The sequence below is a fragment of the Tachypleus tridentatus genome, chromosome 2 (genome assembly GCF_004210375.1).
Source record: "Tachypleus tridentatus isolate NWPU-2018 chromosome 2, ASM421037v1, whole genome shotgun sequence".
Taxonomy (NCBI): Eukaryota; Metazoa; Arthropoda; class Merostomata; order Xiphosura; family Limulidae; genus Tachypleus; species Tachypleus tridentatus.
Genome location: NC_134826.1, coordinates 104,376,629 through 104,391,670, shown reverse-complemented (window position 1 = coordinate 104,391,670; position 15,042 = coordinate 104,376,629). Strand labels below are relative to the sequence as shown.

The following is a 15,042-nucleotide window of genomic DNA, read 5'->3' as shown; positions in this document are numbered from 1 at the left end:
ATATGAATGGACGATGAAGACGATAAGTGAGGGAAAATGTGAGAAGATGGAGTGAATGGGTGGCAATATTGAATAAGGTATGAGCTGAGGAATAGTGCAAACTGACCAAAAAGCAGACCCAATTTGTAAGGGAGAAGGTGAAAATTCATGAAAGGAGGAAGACTGCCAGGAATAAAAAGATGGTTGCGTGTACCCCGTGGGGTAGATGTACGTGCAATATCAGACCTAAAATCCCTGACTGGATCCAAAGTCTATTAGGGTATAGACACCATTTCAAATGAACTTCTGTCATCAAAATTGTCTATATTTAGCCAGGTTTTAGTTGTTCCCTTTATATCGAATTATTCTGTTGTGAGCAGCGCGTTAAAGTCATCCATATTATTTCTTACACTTCTAGCATTAGAATAACGTATTAAACTCATGATGGGATTTTACGTAGAATAATAAAAGGTTTACTTTCAACTACACTTACAGGTAGTGCATTTGTAGCCTGTGGTAACAACACTCATTTTCTGTGGTAACATTGCATTAATAAATAGAATGTGTACTTTTAAACAGTGATTTAACCATGTATAAATAGCATAAAATATACTTAATTAATTTCCTCTTAAACTCTGTTTAAATTGATAGTGGTACAAACATACATACACACAAATGGCCTACCTCTTCAAATAGCTTCAGGTCGTAACAGTTATCGTCATCCAACATATAAACAACCCCATCTGATTCAGCATGTTGTCGAATCCACTCTAACGCTGCGTAGCGTGAATGAACACTACCAAACGGTTTCTTAGGATAGCATACTTGTATAGCTGTGGGGTTCTCTTGCGCTGTGAGATGGACAAAAGATATACCAGACTTTCTTAGTAAATTATTTAGACTGCGAGATCTTTCAGTTCCTTGTTCAACTACTATCCACAGGAGTTTTGATACATGCATTAAAGTCTGAGCAAGTCTAGTCATTTCTGCAATCTGAGTGGGTCTACTGTACGTAGCAGTAATGGCATAGATTATGGGGATCGTTTTGACAGGTTCACCACTAGTAGTCGCTTCATTCCTCCAAGCTCTACTTCTGTAAGTATATGTTACACTGGTGTCTGGAAAAGATGTGGAAGATTTTTCATTTATCAACTCATCAATCTAATAAGCAAACAAATTTCGCTTAGAATAAAGTTTACGGATTTGTAATTCTCACAATGATATTTATTTTTATAGCAATATCAAAGTTTTCCAATCCGTATCTGAAAAAAAAACAGAAGTAATTTCAAATCCATCACATAAAGTTTATACAAGAAAACTTTCAAATCAAACATTTCAATTTTATTTTAAACTCTGATTCTTACAAACGTAATTCTCAATTTACATATCAAGCAGTTTCAAAGTTCTTTTAAGAAAATTCAGGAAAATCTCCAAATCAAGTTATTTTACTTCCTTATGCATAGAATTTTTGGAATGGAGATTAGAGATCAACTATGAAAACATTCTTGTTAGATTACATTTTAAAACAGGGTTAGTGATCATCTATTTTGAAATTTATTCCAGAGAAAATTTAAGACGAACATGTTATGTTATTATCTTAAAGAAGTTTTTAGCATTAGGTAATTATTCTTCGTTATTACTGCTTTATTTTCATGCTTGTATACCTGGTAATATTACTGGAATCTTATCAGAAACTGCTTTAGAAAACACTCTAACACGTTAGATCATTTTATATATTACTGTTAAGAACGAAGGCTTGGTTTGAATTTCGCTTAAAGCTACTCGAGGGCAATTCAACTACTTAATACCACCGACCACCATCGTTTGGAATACTCTTTTACCAAAAAAAATAGTGAAGTTAATCATCACGTTATAATGTTGCCATAGCTGAAAGGGCGAGCATATTCGGTGACTTGGATTTGAATCCGTGACCAGCAGATTGTGAGTCAAGCGCTCTAATCTCCAGATCATGTTAGGTCTAACAACGAAGACATCCAAGTGATAATTTAATGCATTTAAATTCATTTCAAGTCTTAACTGTTCTGATATAAAATATATGTGACCAAAACATCTCACGTTTGAAAACCAAGTTCAAATATAGAGGTTAACACATAAAGACGTAATGTTTACAACAAAAACATTAAGTTCTGTAAACGTATAATATATATAACAAGAAGCAAACTTGGTTTATACCACTGTCACTTAGGGCGAGTTGTAACAAAAACGTTATTATCCTACAAACATCTCATCTTGGATACACTTTTATAAAATCAATTATTGATTTATCACAATTTTATGTTGAAACAAATATATGCCCTTAATCTCTGTCCCATACAGATTAAGAACTAGTCAACGCCGTCCTCCGTATCTCGTGTAAAAACATGTACTGTTCACTACTGTCCAATATATGTCTCATGTCGAAAAACTTACGTAAGGTAACAGCTGTTTTGTATAGACCAAGCCTTAGACTTCATACACATTTCATGTTATCCCAAATACACTTGTTGTTCTTAATATTTTCTCATGGAAAAACAGAAATTTACTGATGTAGGGTTTACTTTTGATATATTTTTTCTCTTTAAAAAATTAAAATCAGCCCTCCCATCGTCTTCACACCTTCTGAGGTGTTTTTTAAATACACATATAAGTTTGGTTTGTTTTGAATTTCGCGCAAAGCTACACGAGGGCTATCTGCATTAGCCGTTCCTACTTTAGCAGTGTAAGACTAGAAGAAAGGCAGCTAGTCATCACCACACACCGCTAACTCTTGGACTACTCTTTTACCAACGAATAGTGGTGTTAACCGTCACATTATAACGCCCCCACGGCTGAAAATACGAGCATGTTTGGTGTGACGGGGATTCGAACCCGCGACCCTCCGATTACGAGTCGATTGCTTTAATCACCTGGCCATGCCGAGCCCGCACATCTAACTATACATGAAATTAATATAATGTAATGTCTCAGAATAATTAGAATTTTCTGCTGATAATACGTTTTAGAAGTACCAATACATTGTTATAACCATACTTACAGTCTTGGAGAAATATTTAAAATAATTCAGCTATTGTAGTGTCAATTTAGTGGTTAGCTGATACTCTTCGGTATTTGGTAATAACACCTTATATAATTGTGTTACTCATATGAACACTATCGAACTTTATTCGGGTAATACCAATATACATCTACATCAGACAATACTGTTGGGGAGTTTACCTATGCCATACTTCCCAAATATACAAATATATAAACATAATAATAAATACTTTCTCATAATACAGGATTAGAAATATATTTTTCCTCTTTCATATGCAATATTATATATTGCCCTTCCATAACTAGTAAAATAATTTAACTTTACTCAGGTAATTGTTTCTTAAATTTCCTGTATCTATTGTGTATATAGACAGTTAATATAAATTAGGTAATTATCTCTCTTGAATATGTTTAATAGGAATTTCTGTTGACCTAACCTAGTATTTATAGGCCCTAGTAACCCATCACGTATAATGTTCACAGTTAGTCAGTAAGTGACAATTCATAACTATACACTGCATTACTGAATAAAAATATTTATTTATTCGTTTGCATTATTTGTTTTACCTTCGCTGGATTAATTGCTTTTCATTATCTACATAATATGTCCACTAATTGCGTTGTGCAAGTTCTTGAACTTATCTACCAAATATCACCTGACTTGCACACATGCACATCTCGTGTCACCAAGTATAAGGGATATGCCAAAAACATCTGAAAATTAGTTCTGAGTAAATCCGTCTTTGTTACGTTTGTCTCGAAATCCAATAGCAACAAATAGTGCATCGCACTAAGTCTTTCACAAAATTTCCACTTTAGTCACCACTGACCACAGTTATAACCAGCATTCTTTATCGTTATTGAAAGACACATAAGTATTGTGAACTCAGCAAAGATTGTCAGTTTTGCATACATTACTGTTTTATTTCTTCTCGTTTTCTATGAGAGGGTAAGCATGCTCTGCATATATTTCATATAAACGTTTTTAAAGCTACTTTATATTGTTATTAATGTTTTTAAACTTCTTTTAATCTATCTTCAGTTAATTAGAGAAGTGTAAATCTATATGACCAAACTCACTTCTTTAACGTTCATGCTAATTTTGATAGCCAGTATATAACTTGTTTAATTCGATATAATTTACTTTTCCATAGTCCTTCTATTAAATGTAATTTTTAATTCACACTTGTATAAAACTAGAGTGATATAATAAGCATTTCCTATTGTCAGATATACATTTCACTTCATTTCCAAATTTAATTCTGAGTTAATATTGTTACACCTCTTTTAAGCTACCCAGTTTTGTTTTGTTTTTTGTTCTTGTCTGGTTTAACACCACTTACAAACTGACTTTTTACTAACGACAATATCTAATGTCCTTGTAGAAATACTAACGTCTGAAGTTAATTTTTTAAAGTTGTACGGTTTATAATTTTCGAAACCTATAACTTTTCTGGATAAATTCTGTAGTTTTTCAATTGATAAGCGTATCAAAGTTATTGTCCCTTGGCACGTCGATTTATAAGTTTCAAGGCAATGTTCTCGAAATTTCAGTTGGCAACAATACTGGCAATCACTATTATTTTACATACACACGTGGTACATTGTTGATTCTTACGCTCATTATTATTTTTATTTTTTCTTCAAATCCTAAAAAGTAGGGTATCTCTACTTTTAGGGTATCCATCCAGTGTTTATTTACCTGATTAATGGGGTTTTCCTCATTAAAGAGGTTTCTGACGATCTTTTTACCAACTTTATTATAGTATTAAGTAATTTATTTGGACTATCACCACTTTTTATAGTGTTTTTCTTTAAATTAATGCACAAGCTTTTGGTTAAATTATCTAAGCTTTCTACAGGAGCGAGATGTTTAATAAACAACAGGATATCCTAGTACAGTTTATCGTATTTCCAAATATAACACTGATTTTAAAATTACAGTTAGCTGATTTGTAGTGGAGTGTTTCTAATATTTTGAAAAATGAATATTGGTAATAATACTAAGAAATGTTTGAGCAGTTATCTGCCTCCGAGTGGCACAGCAGTCTGTCTGCAGACTTACGATGCTAGAAACAGCGTTCTAATACCCGTGATGGGTAGAGCATAAATAGCCCATTGTGTAGTTTTGTGTTTAACCTAAAACAAACGGTTATTAACCAATTTTAGTTTTAAACAATACAAGAACAAGGAAACACAGAACTTAAGATATATGGACTCAGATCTAGAAAACAAGTTATTTCCAGAATTGCATTCAACGTCCAATTTATATGTCAATGAAATGGACATATGGATAAATGCAAATAAAAATAAGTCAACTGTGTACGACACTCAGCTTTCTCCATCTGTCTTGGTACATGTAATGATACCCCACTACATGCTATGTTAATAGTAATGGCAGATGGAAAGCGTTAAATAATGGCACGCAGAAAAGAAAAGACGTAAACAACAGTCGGGATGCGGCGAGTTTTATGAACCGCCCCCTTTTTTATTCAGCGAAACTCATTATTCTATTGTTAAATTTCAAAACGAATCAACAGAGAGAGAAAAGCTACGCTAATATTACGTTGTTAATAGAAAAATCGGAGAAATATTATTTTGAATATTACGCTTTATAATGAAATAAGTTTCTAACATAAAGTTTCAGAATGAATAGTAAGCAGGGAAGATTATACTCATGTTACCATTCCAAACGAGCAAACAGCGAGATAAAATATAACAATGTTAGTGTTTGGACTAAACAAGCAATAACAAGACTATATAATTTAATTTTGCTTCTTACCGTCCAAACCAACTGCAATGAGTTTATGGGTAACAATGTGCATATCTGAAATGCTATTTTTACACACCACTTATTTTGAACCACAATTGACAAATGAAGATAAATATGGGAAAACAAATTTGCGTTCAACTTGATTTCTATATGCTAAGTTTACTTTATTACAACGAATAAAAATTTGTTTTTTGAAATTTCGCACAAGCTACTCGAGGGCTATCTGTGCTAGCCGTCCCTAATTTAGCAGTGTAAGACTAGAGGGAAGGCAGCTAGCCATCACCACCCACCGCCAACTCTTGGGCTACTCTTTTACCAACGACTAGTGGGATTGACCGTAACATTATAACGCCCCCACGGCTGGGAGGGCGAGCATGTTTGGCGCGACTCGGGCGCGAACCTGCGATCCTCAGATTACGAAGCGCACGCCTTAACGCGCTAGGCCATGCCGGGCCCACGAATAAGAAACAAAAACAATTAAAGCTAACGCGTTAGATTTAAGAATATGTAAGCAGTAGAATGTTTAAACATCAAAGCAAGTCATGAAGCAGTATATAGTAGAGTGATGGAATACATAAGGAGTAAGGATAAGTAAGGAGTAAAAAATGAGAATATCACGTTTTGACCATACATAAAAGTCTGCGACCTAAGATTTCAGTTAAGACAGGATTTTTTCCTCACATTTCAGTTTACACCTATAAAAAAGAGCTACAATGTAGACTTAAGGGAGACCGATGTTGGCTGATCATAGGGACGGGTGTTGGCCATAGTACTGATAACTTTCACATGTTGCAGTAATTTGCTGCTGAAATTTCTTCACAATAGGAAGTCTGTTATATACGAAAGTAAAAATCGATATTTTAATGCACATAAGTAAATATCTTTTACTGCAAAAAAAAGTTAAATCCTATTCAGAGATAATTTAAGTTGTATAGTACACTGCTGGCCAAAATCTTAAGGCCAATGAACATAAATCAAAAATATGCATTTTGCGTTATTATACTCAACCATTTACCTGAGTAAAGCTTCGAAAGATGAAAATAAGATAAGGGAAAATCAAAAAACTTTTGTAGTATTTAATAAGGAAAACGTGAACACTATGAAATTAGCCTAAATACTAGCGGGTCAAAAGTTTAAGACCATACTGAAACGAAGCGTTAATCGGTAAACACGTAACGAAATTAAGTGTGTTTGTGTGTTTTTCTTTTAGCAAAGCCACAAAGGGCTATCTGCTGAGCCCACCGAGGGGAATCGAACCCCTAATTGTAGCGTTGTGAATCCATAGACTTACCGCTGTACCAGCGGGGGGCTACAACGAAATTAAGTCATTTATGTTCAAGCATTAGCGTTGTCAACATCTCCCACTGACATCTTCTGTGTTACATTTGGTAAAAACATGATAAAGGCTAAATATTTGACAGAGTTTGAATGTGGCAGAATTGTCGAGCTGCAAAGGCAAGGTCTCTCTCAACGTGCCATCGCTGGTGAGATTGGGCATAGTAAAACTGGTGTTGCAAATTTCTAAAAAACCCTGAGGGATACGGAACGAGAATTTCAAGTAGTCGGCCCAAGAAAATTTCGCTGGCGTTGAGAATAAATTTTGAATTTATTTACAAATGGAACAGTACAAAAGGCATGACAAGAGAAAAAAACATTAAATATATATAACAAAAACATTAAATATATACAAAAAACATTAAATAGATCCAAACAAAAACAACAAATAACATGAAATATATACAAGTGGAAAAAAACATGAAGTATATACAAGAAAACACTAAATATATACAAACAAAAACAATAAATATATACAAAAACCATTAAATATATACAAGAGAAAACAATGAAGCAAGTGTGGAGGCAGGGCGGCTCAGAATCCAATCTCCACCCTACCCCCGCCAATGCGCAAAGTGTCGAGACGTCCGGCCGCCAGAGAAGGAAAAATTCCCCGAAACCTAGCCGCCGAAAGTCCGCCTCAAGACGGACCAAAGAGAGGATCATCCTCCTCACCACCTCTGCATTATCAAACAGGTTAACAGGACAGTAGCAATAATTGTGCACTGCTGAACCAACACGCTGAACCACCCCCTCCCAAGCAGCCCCAGGGGCTGCGAGAAAACGAACCCCAAAGCAAATGATGGGGAGGGGGTTCAATCCAGACCAAATGGGGAGTCGGGAGACGAGGCCCATTTGCCAAACCCCGCGCACGAGACTTGGGAATATTCAGCTGGAGCAGCACTAGGCCGCGAATATCAATGGACAAAGGACAGCGCAGAACCTAACAATGTGAAGTTCTCAAGAAATAGGTTCACATCGTCTGCATGCTCAACGTAAGTCACGCTCAAACCCACTGGCATCTGGAGGCCACGCACCGGGACCGAGTGGTACAGATGAGAGAGCAGACACTCGATAACCAAAGCATAAAGCGATGTGGACAACAGGCAGCCCTGAGATGGGAAAAGAAGACATCAGGTACCCATTAACCAAGAACCTGCTTGAAGCAGTCGCGTACATGGCTTGCACATACTGGACAAAAACTGGAGAAAGGCTATACCTCCCCAGAACGAACCACAGAAATCCATGGTGAACTCGATGGAAAGCTTTGCCGAGGCACGCGTCTAGAATGTCAGAGATGTCAGATGATGATTGACCATTCTCCAACACCAGACTGGAGATGTGTTTGATCTTAGCCATCTCCCGTGCCTTGCACAGCAGAACCCTAGTGAAAGTTCTGGGATCGAGTGATTCGATCAGACTAGAGATGCTCACAGCATAAAACAGTTTCAAACAGTCCAAATCATTTCCTATGGAGTGTCTCAATGTTTGAGAGGACGCATTGATCCATTGGTCTGCCGCCAAGCAAGGCACCCAAGGTGTCCTGCTTGCCCAGCAAGGCAGGGCAGCGGGCCTGCAAATGCCAGCTTGCTGCAGCAAGGAGGCACAGGCTTCCTTGAGACCCGCCAACCAAGACCCAGTGACAGACTCGACCGAACAGAGCTCTCGAACAAGGACAAGCAAATCGGCCCCAACCTCATCCTCAGCAAGAAGGGAGACGTTGAGCCTCCACACACTGGGGCCCCGAAAAACGGGGACAAAATCCCGGCATATGGAGAGAAGAGCCTAATGGTCAGACACATGAAACAAGACATCCCCAACCCGCTGAACCGCAGCCCCACTGAGGCTCTGTTGAAGGCTAGGTGTCACATAGAACCTGTCAAGGCAACAAAAAACGTCCCGACCAGTCCAGGTTGCCACAAAAACAGACCAATGCAGCACACACCAGAGATCGGAAAAGGGGAAATCTGACAGCATTGCACACAAAGACCATATAAACTGATCACCAGAAAGAGGATCACCCCCAATCTTGTCGAGGTGAATATCCAAGACACAGTTGAAGTCGCCATCAAGGACGATATCGGCCAATGTAACCATGAACCTGTCCAAGCCCGAAAAGAAGGCCTTCCGCTCCCCAGACCGGGCAGGTGCATAGACATTGACAAGCCGAATCTTACAACCCCCAGCGACATCAACGTACACCACCCACCCATCCCTCAGCATGGTCCCGGTAAAATGCGGGTGAAAGAGAATTCTCACCCCACGCTAACGTGTAGTACCAAACGACCAAAAGGCACAGACAGGGTAATGTGAAGAAAAGGAAAAATGGTCCCTCCGAGAGGCAAAATGGGTTTCTTGCAAAAAATATGGCACCAACCACAAAGCGGTTGAACAGGGAGAATGCATAAAATTGCTCAGCAATGTTACACATCCCCTGGATGCTTAAAGAGATGCAAGAAAATTCCATCAACCAATCAGAGGGGAGAAATCAGTGATGCTGCTGCTTTGACTGAGTAGACAGAGGCAGGGGGCCGTGCGGCCTCTTGAGGCCACCCGACCCCACCCCTCTTTGCAGCAGCAGCCGCTGACATCTGACCACTGCCACTGCACAACAGGGAAATCTGGACCCAAGTCTGGCAACAAAATGGGGCTATTAGACCCCTGCACCTCCACACCATTCTCACTCAGTCTGGAGAGACAGGGAAGACTGGAAAAGTCCAAACGTCCAGGTGACGGCAGCTCGTCCAGTGTTGGGTTCGGCGCCTGCACGGCCTCGGGGGAGGGAGCCGGAACATCCACCAACCCCAGAGCCTGCGCTGAGGGTCCCACGGAACCCCCTGCTGCTGCGACGCTAGCAGGGGAAGCCAGGGGCCCCACAGAGTCCCCATCAACCACTGCTGACCAATCCCAAACAGGGGCAGGACCCTCCTCAGCAGGACCCACCCCAACATGTAAAGGGGTGGCAGGATCGTGAGCACCCACACAGCCCCCAACCCCCATACCACCTGACAGGAAGGCCTGAGCCAAAAGGGAGACAAGGGATGCCGCAGGAGCACCTGGTCCGACCTGAACCATCACAGGGGCCCCATCCAAACCAGAGCCTAAATGACGGGCCAAAGTCACCTCAGAGGCCCCCACTAGAACGGCACCTAAAGCGCCACCCTCCACCCCAGAGGATGCAGCCTCCACGACTAGGGTGGGCGAGACGTAGCCCCCCTCAGGGAACCGAGACTCTCCTCCCCTGAGATGGCAGCCGCTGGGACAGGCACCCCCTCGGGGACCCCACCCACAGCCACTGCAGACGACGCGGGAAGAAGAGCTACCGCCCCCGTCCATTTCGCCCTTTCGGGCCACGTAACCGAGGGCGTGTGGCTACCACTACAAATATTGCAAGTAATGGTACACCAACCGTCCACATGTCCGTATGCCAGACATATCCCGCACTGCAGGGTTTGGCACTCAGCCAGTAGGTGGCCTTTGAGGCCACAGCAGCGACACAGCTGGCACATACCCGGGTAATGCCACATTACCTGGAAACCGTTTACTGATATAAAGTTTGGAATCACTGTCCTCATGTCCATACAGACACACCGATTTCCTGTGCACACATTTGGATACGACTGTTGTGCCTCGTGTTCAATTTTTCTCACTGACCCATACGCCAACAACACGTCCTTGACGACGTTATGGGACATCTCAAAAGAGGCCAACCGGAGAGTCACCCACTTAATGTTCATCCCGGCCGGCTCCACAGACACATTCTGGTCGCCCAAGGGAAAGTCCCCCTGGTCAAGCAGGCGACGGGCGTGAGCGGTCGATGCCAGCGTCGCCACATAACGCTCGTTGCCAAAATGTTGCAAGCATTCAGTATGGCTACCCCTGACAGCAGCGTTCACGGCGTCTATGACGCTGAGGGTAGCGTGGCCGTGGACACCACAAAGCAGATAGACTGCACAGAGTATGGCCATCTGTCCGTAACCATACCGACCTATACACATACACACACACACGAAAAGACTGCTAAACAGCACAGAAACTACACAACACACGACCAAGAAATACAGTGGAAGCCGAATACGATACGGTACACGGTAACAAACAACACAAACTCCCGGAACGGGCACGACGAACAATGGTACTGACAAAAACCCTGAGCCGCCAAGAGACCAACCCACGCGGAATGCAGCTTAAAAACAATAAGACAGCATCTACGAGAGAAAGGCTTTAGAAACTGTAAACGTCTTCAAAGGCCACGCCTCTTTCCACATCATGAAACAGCTCGGTTAAACTTTACTAAGAAGTACCAAACATGGGATGTAGAAAATGGGACGAAGGTTTAGTTCCCTGATGAGAAAATAAAATTAACCTAGATGGTCCAGATGGCTTCCAACGTTACTGGCAAGATAAGGATATCCCACTGGAGACATTTTCTACACGATAAAGTGGAGGAGGTTCCATCATGATCTGGAGTGCTTTCTCCTTCCATGGAACAATGGAGCTTCAGGTTATACAGGGGCATCAAACAGCAGCTGGCTACATTGACATGTTGGAGAGAGCATCCTCATTGACTGAAGGCCCTCACTTGTGTGGAAATGACTGGATCTCTCAGCAGGACATTGCTGCGATCCAAAATCCCAGCAGGACAAAGGACTTTTTCATGGCGAATAACGTGATTCTTTCGGACCATCCACCGTCTTTGCCCAAATTGAACCCCATTGAAAATGTTTAGGGGTGGATGGCAAGGGAAGTCTATAGAAATGGACGTCAATTCTAAACAGTGTATCATCTTCGTGAAGTCATGTTCACCACTAGGAATAACATTCCAGCCAGCCTTCTGCAAACGCTTATATCAACCATGCCAAAGCGAATGTTTGCCGTTATTCGCAATGACGGCCTCTTGTTGGGCATTTCCTACCCTGTTTAGGATTTCTTTTTGGTATGGTCTTAAACTTTTGACCAGCTAGTATTTAGGCTAATTTCATAGTGTTCACATTTTCTCTATTAAATGCTAAAAAAGTTTTTTATTTTTATTTTCCCTTTTCTTATTTTCATCTTTCGAAACTCTACTTAAATGAGTGGTTGAGTTTAACAACGCAAAATGCACATTTTTCTTTATGTTCGTTGACCTTAAGATTTTGGCCAGCAGTGTATGCTTAGAATATTAAACTCTTAATTGATTTTCTTATTTCATTTGTGTTATAGTAGTATACGAATATGAGTTATTCAAGATGTTTATGAACCAAAGAACATACACCTTTTTCTTTTTAAAGTAGTACACTATTCATATTTTCACATCTCGATGTGACTGTATTATTGGTTCACAATTATGAGTTCAATTCATAATCTTAGTGTCGCGGGTTCGAATCTTTATCACACCTAACATGCTCGCCCTTTCAGCCGTTGGTGCGTTATAATGTTTCGATCAATCCCACTATTTTTTGGTAAAAGACTAGCCCAAGAGTTGTCGATGGTTGGTGATGACTAGTTGCCTTCTTTCTGGTCTGCTAAATTAAGGATGGCCAGAGCAGATAGCCCTCGTATATCTCTGCACGAAATTAAAAAAAAATATATTACTGGTCCTCATTAAATTCTGAACTGGTTTGATTTTTCATCGACATTTATAGGTTCCTTACCTACTGGGCTTTTTTTCTGTATATTCGATAGCAATGTGCGCAAGAAACTTAAAATACTATAAAAAAGGAATTGACAGTTTCCTGAAAAGTAAAAGGTGGATTAACAAGTCTTAAGCTTGACAAAGACACCACTGAAAGGCCAAATGATAATTTGCTCGTCCATCGTGTTAAACAGTTCTGTATATTTATAGGATCTTATGTGTCTTGTTTAAAAAACTGAACTTGGTAGGCTACTCATCAATTTTTATCCATATCTTCCGAAATGAAAGTTTCAAAAGAAACTTGACAACAAGTAAAATTACTTTTTTTTTCTAAAAACATGGCTCAAATGATGTAGCATACCTATAGATTGAGAAAAGCTTTTAATAAATCATATTGTTATTCATCAATAAATGTCTCCTGAAATTATGCTAGCAATGCTTAATATATATTATAAATAACACTAATGTAGATTTAATTAAGATGAATTTTCTTTACACTTTTGGGTAAAAATCAACACAGAGTGAATTTTATAACTTCAAAACAAGTAACAACAGCTTAATTCTGATAGTACTGACCTCAACTGCAACGAGGCAATAGGAATAATCAACATAATACGTAACAAACATTAAAGACAATTTTCTTCCACTGAAAATGTACGAAATTGGATAAATCTCAATTAGAACATAATAATTTCTTTTGTTACGTATTATACTTCGGACGAATCTGTTTGCTGTTTTTGAATTTCGCGCAAAGCTACTCGAGGGCTATCTGTGCTAGCCGTACCTTATTAAGCAGTGTAAGTCTAGATAAAAGGCACCTAGTCATCACTACCCACCACCAACTCTTGGGCTACTTTTTTACCAACGAATAGTGGGATTGACCGCCACGGTATAACGCCCTCACGGCTGAAATGGCGAGCATGTTTGGTGCGACGGGGATTTGAACACGGGACCCTAGGATTACGAGTCGAACGCCTTAACCCACATGGCCATGTGGGAGCCCTCGGACGAGTCTCAGGTTTATTACATATGTTAACGTATTATCATCTCAACCGGAAACCTGAATTTGAATCTAGAAGTTAATAAAATGTTAATAGATAAATAAATCTATGTTAATTGGCAGCAGGATTAATACACACATTTTCCTTTAACACAAACATATTAATATACAAACATAAAAGCAATATTGTTTATAGTAACGGTTATTACTAATAGTAATTACAAATTAGGGTTTACATAAAATTTTTTTTACAAAATTACAGACATCAACGAGTTTTATATCCAGTCTAGAACGAAATATTTTATCGATGACTCCATGCCGAGAAAATTACTTCTGAGTTGATATTGTTGCATTTTGCTTTAATTAGTTCGGTTGATTGGATTCGGACCGTTTACAAGTTCACTTCTTACTGATGTATACATTTAATTTTCTCGTAGAAACAATAACGTTCGAAATAATTCACCCAAGTTGAGCAGTTTGTAATATTCAAATCTATAAATGTTCCTGGTCTAGTTCTATAGTTTTTCGACTGATAAACGTTAATCGCAATTATAGCTTCTTAGGCTTACAGCAGATTCACTGTAACTGTCCAATAACATTCACTATCCCGTCTCTGGGATAGCCGCCTTTTAATAACAATCACGCGAGTTTCTCGAAAGTTATCTTGGCAATAATGATCTAACGCATCTTCGTAATCAAATATTGTTGCTTCTCGCTTTAAACAGTTCTCGAGAAGAGGCAGGACTTGCGCAATACACAATCAAAAAATACGTCTTTTCAAAAACGAAAACTGTACTGAAAGAAGCGTAGGCACTAAAATAAATGTACAACGGTAAATTTGTTACACTTTTGGGTGTGTTTTTCGTATAGCAAAGCCACAAAGGGCTATCTGCTCAGCCCACCGAGGGGAATCGAACCCATGATTTTAGCGTTGTAAATCCAGAAACATACCGCTGTGCTAGCGGGGGGCACGACTTTTGGAACTGTCAAAATTATTTTTCGCATATTATGCAGTAAATTTCCTTTGTCTCACAAACTTACATTAATTAGCCATGTGTTTCTGTATATTCTACTGCGTTAAATGATAATAAAATATGTGATATAGTCTGAGCATAGCTGCATTGGACCTTAAAATAAATTCTGAAGTTAACTAGCAAATAATGACAAATTGATATTAAGCAAATTTCAGTGGAATCGGAGATGAGATCAAATTTTAATCTTTTACGTCCCTAGTTTTTCATTTTTAAGTGATGTTTTCTGTAGTTTACGTAACATAATAGATAAATGAAGTATGGTGAGTTTAAA

The 15,042-nt window shown here is 39.3% G+C and overlaps 1 protein-coding gene across 4 annotated transcripts in view; it reads right to left on the bottom strand.

Annotated features, from left to right (window-relative positions):
- LOC143244745 (galactosylgalactosylxylosylprotein 3-beta-glucuronosyltransferase 2-like) overlaps positions 1 to 15,042 on the bottom strand; it is a 114,542-nt gene that overhangs the window by 82,671 nt on the left and 16,829 nt on the right. For all 4 annotated transcript variants that reach the window (XM_076489963.1, XM_076489961.1, XM_076489960.1 and 1 more), the window contains one exon: positions 664 to 1,097. In XM_076489963.1, coding sequence (XP_076346078.1) covers positions 664 to 1,097 — 434 coding nt within the window. The remainder of the gene's footprint in view (positions 1 to 663; positions 1,098 to 15,042) is intronic.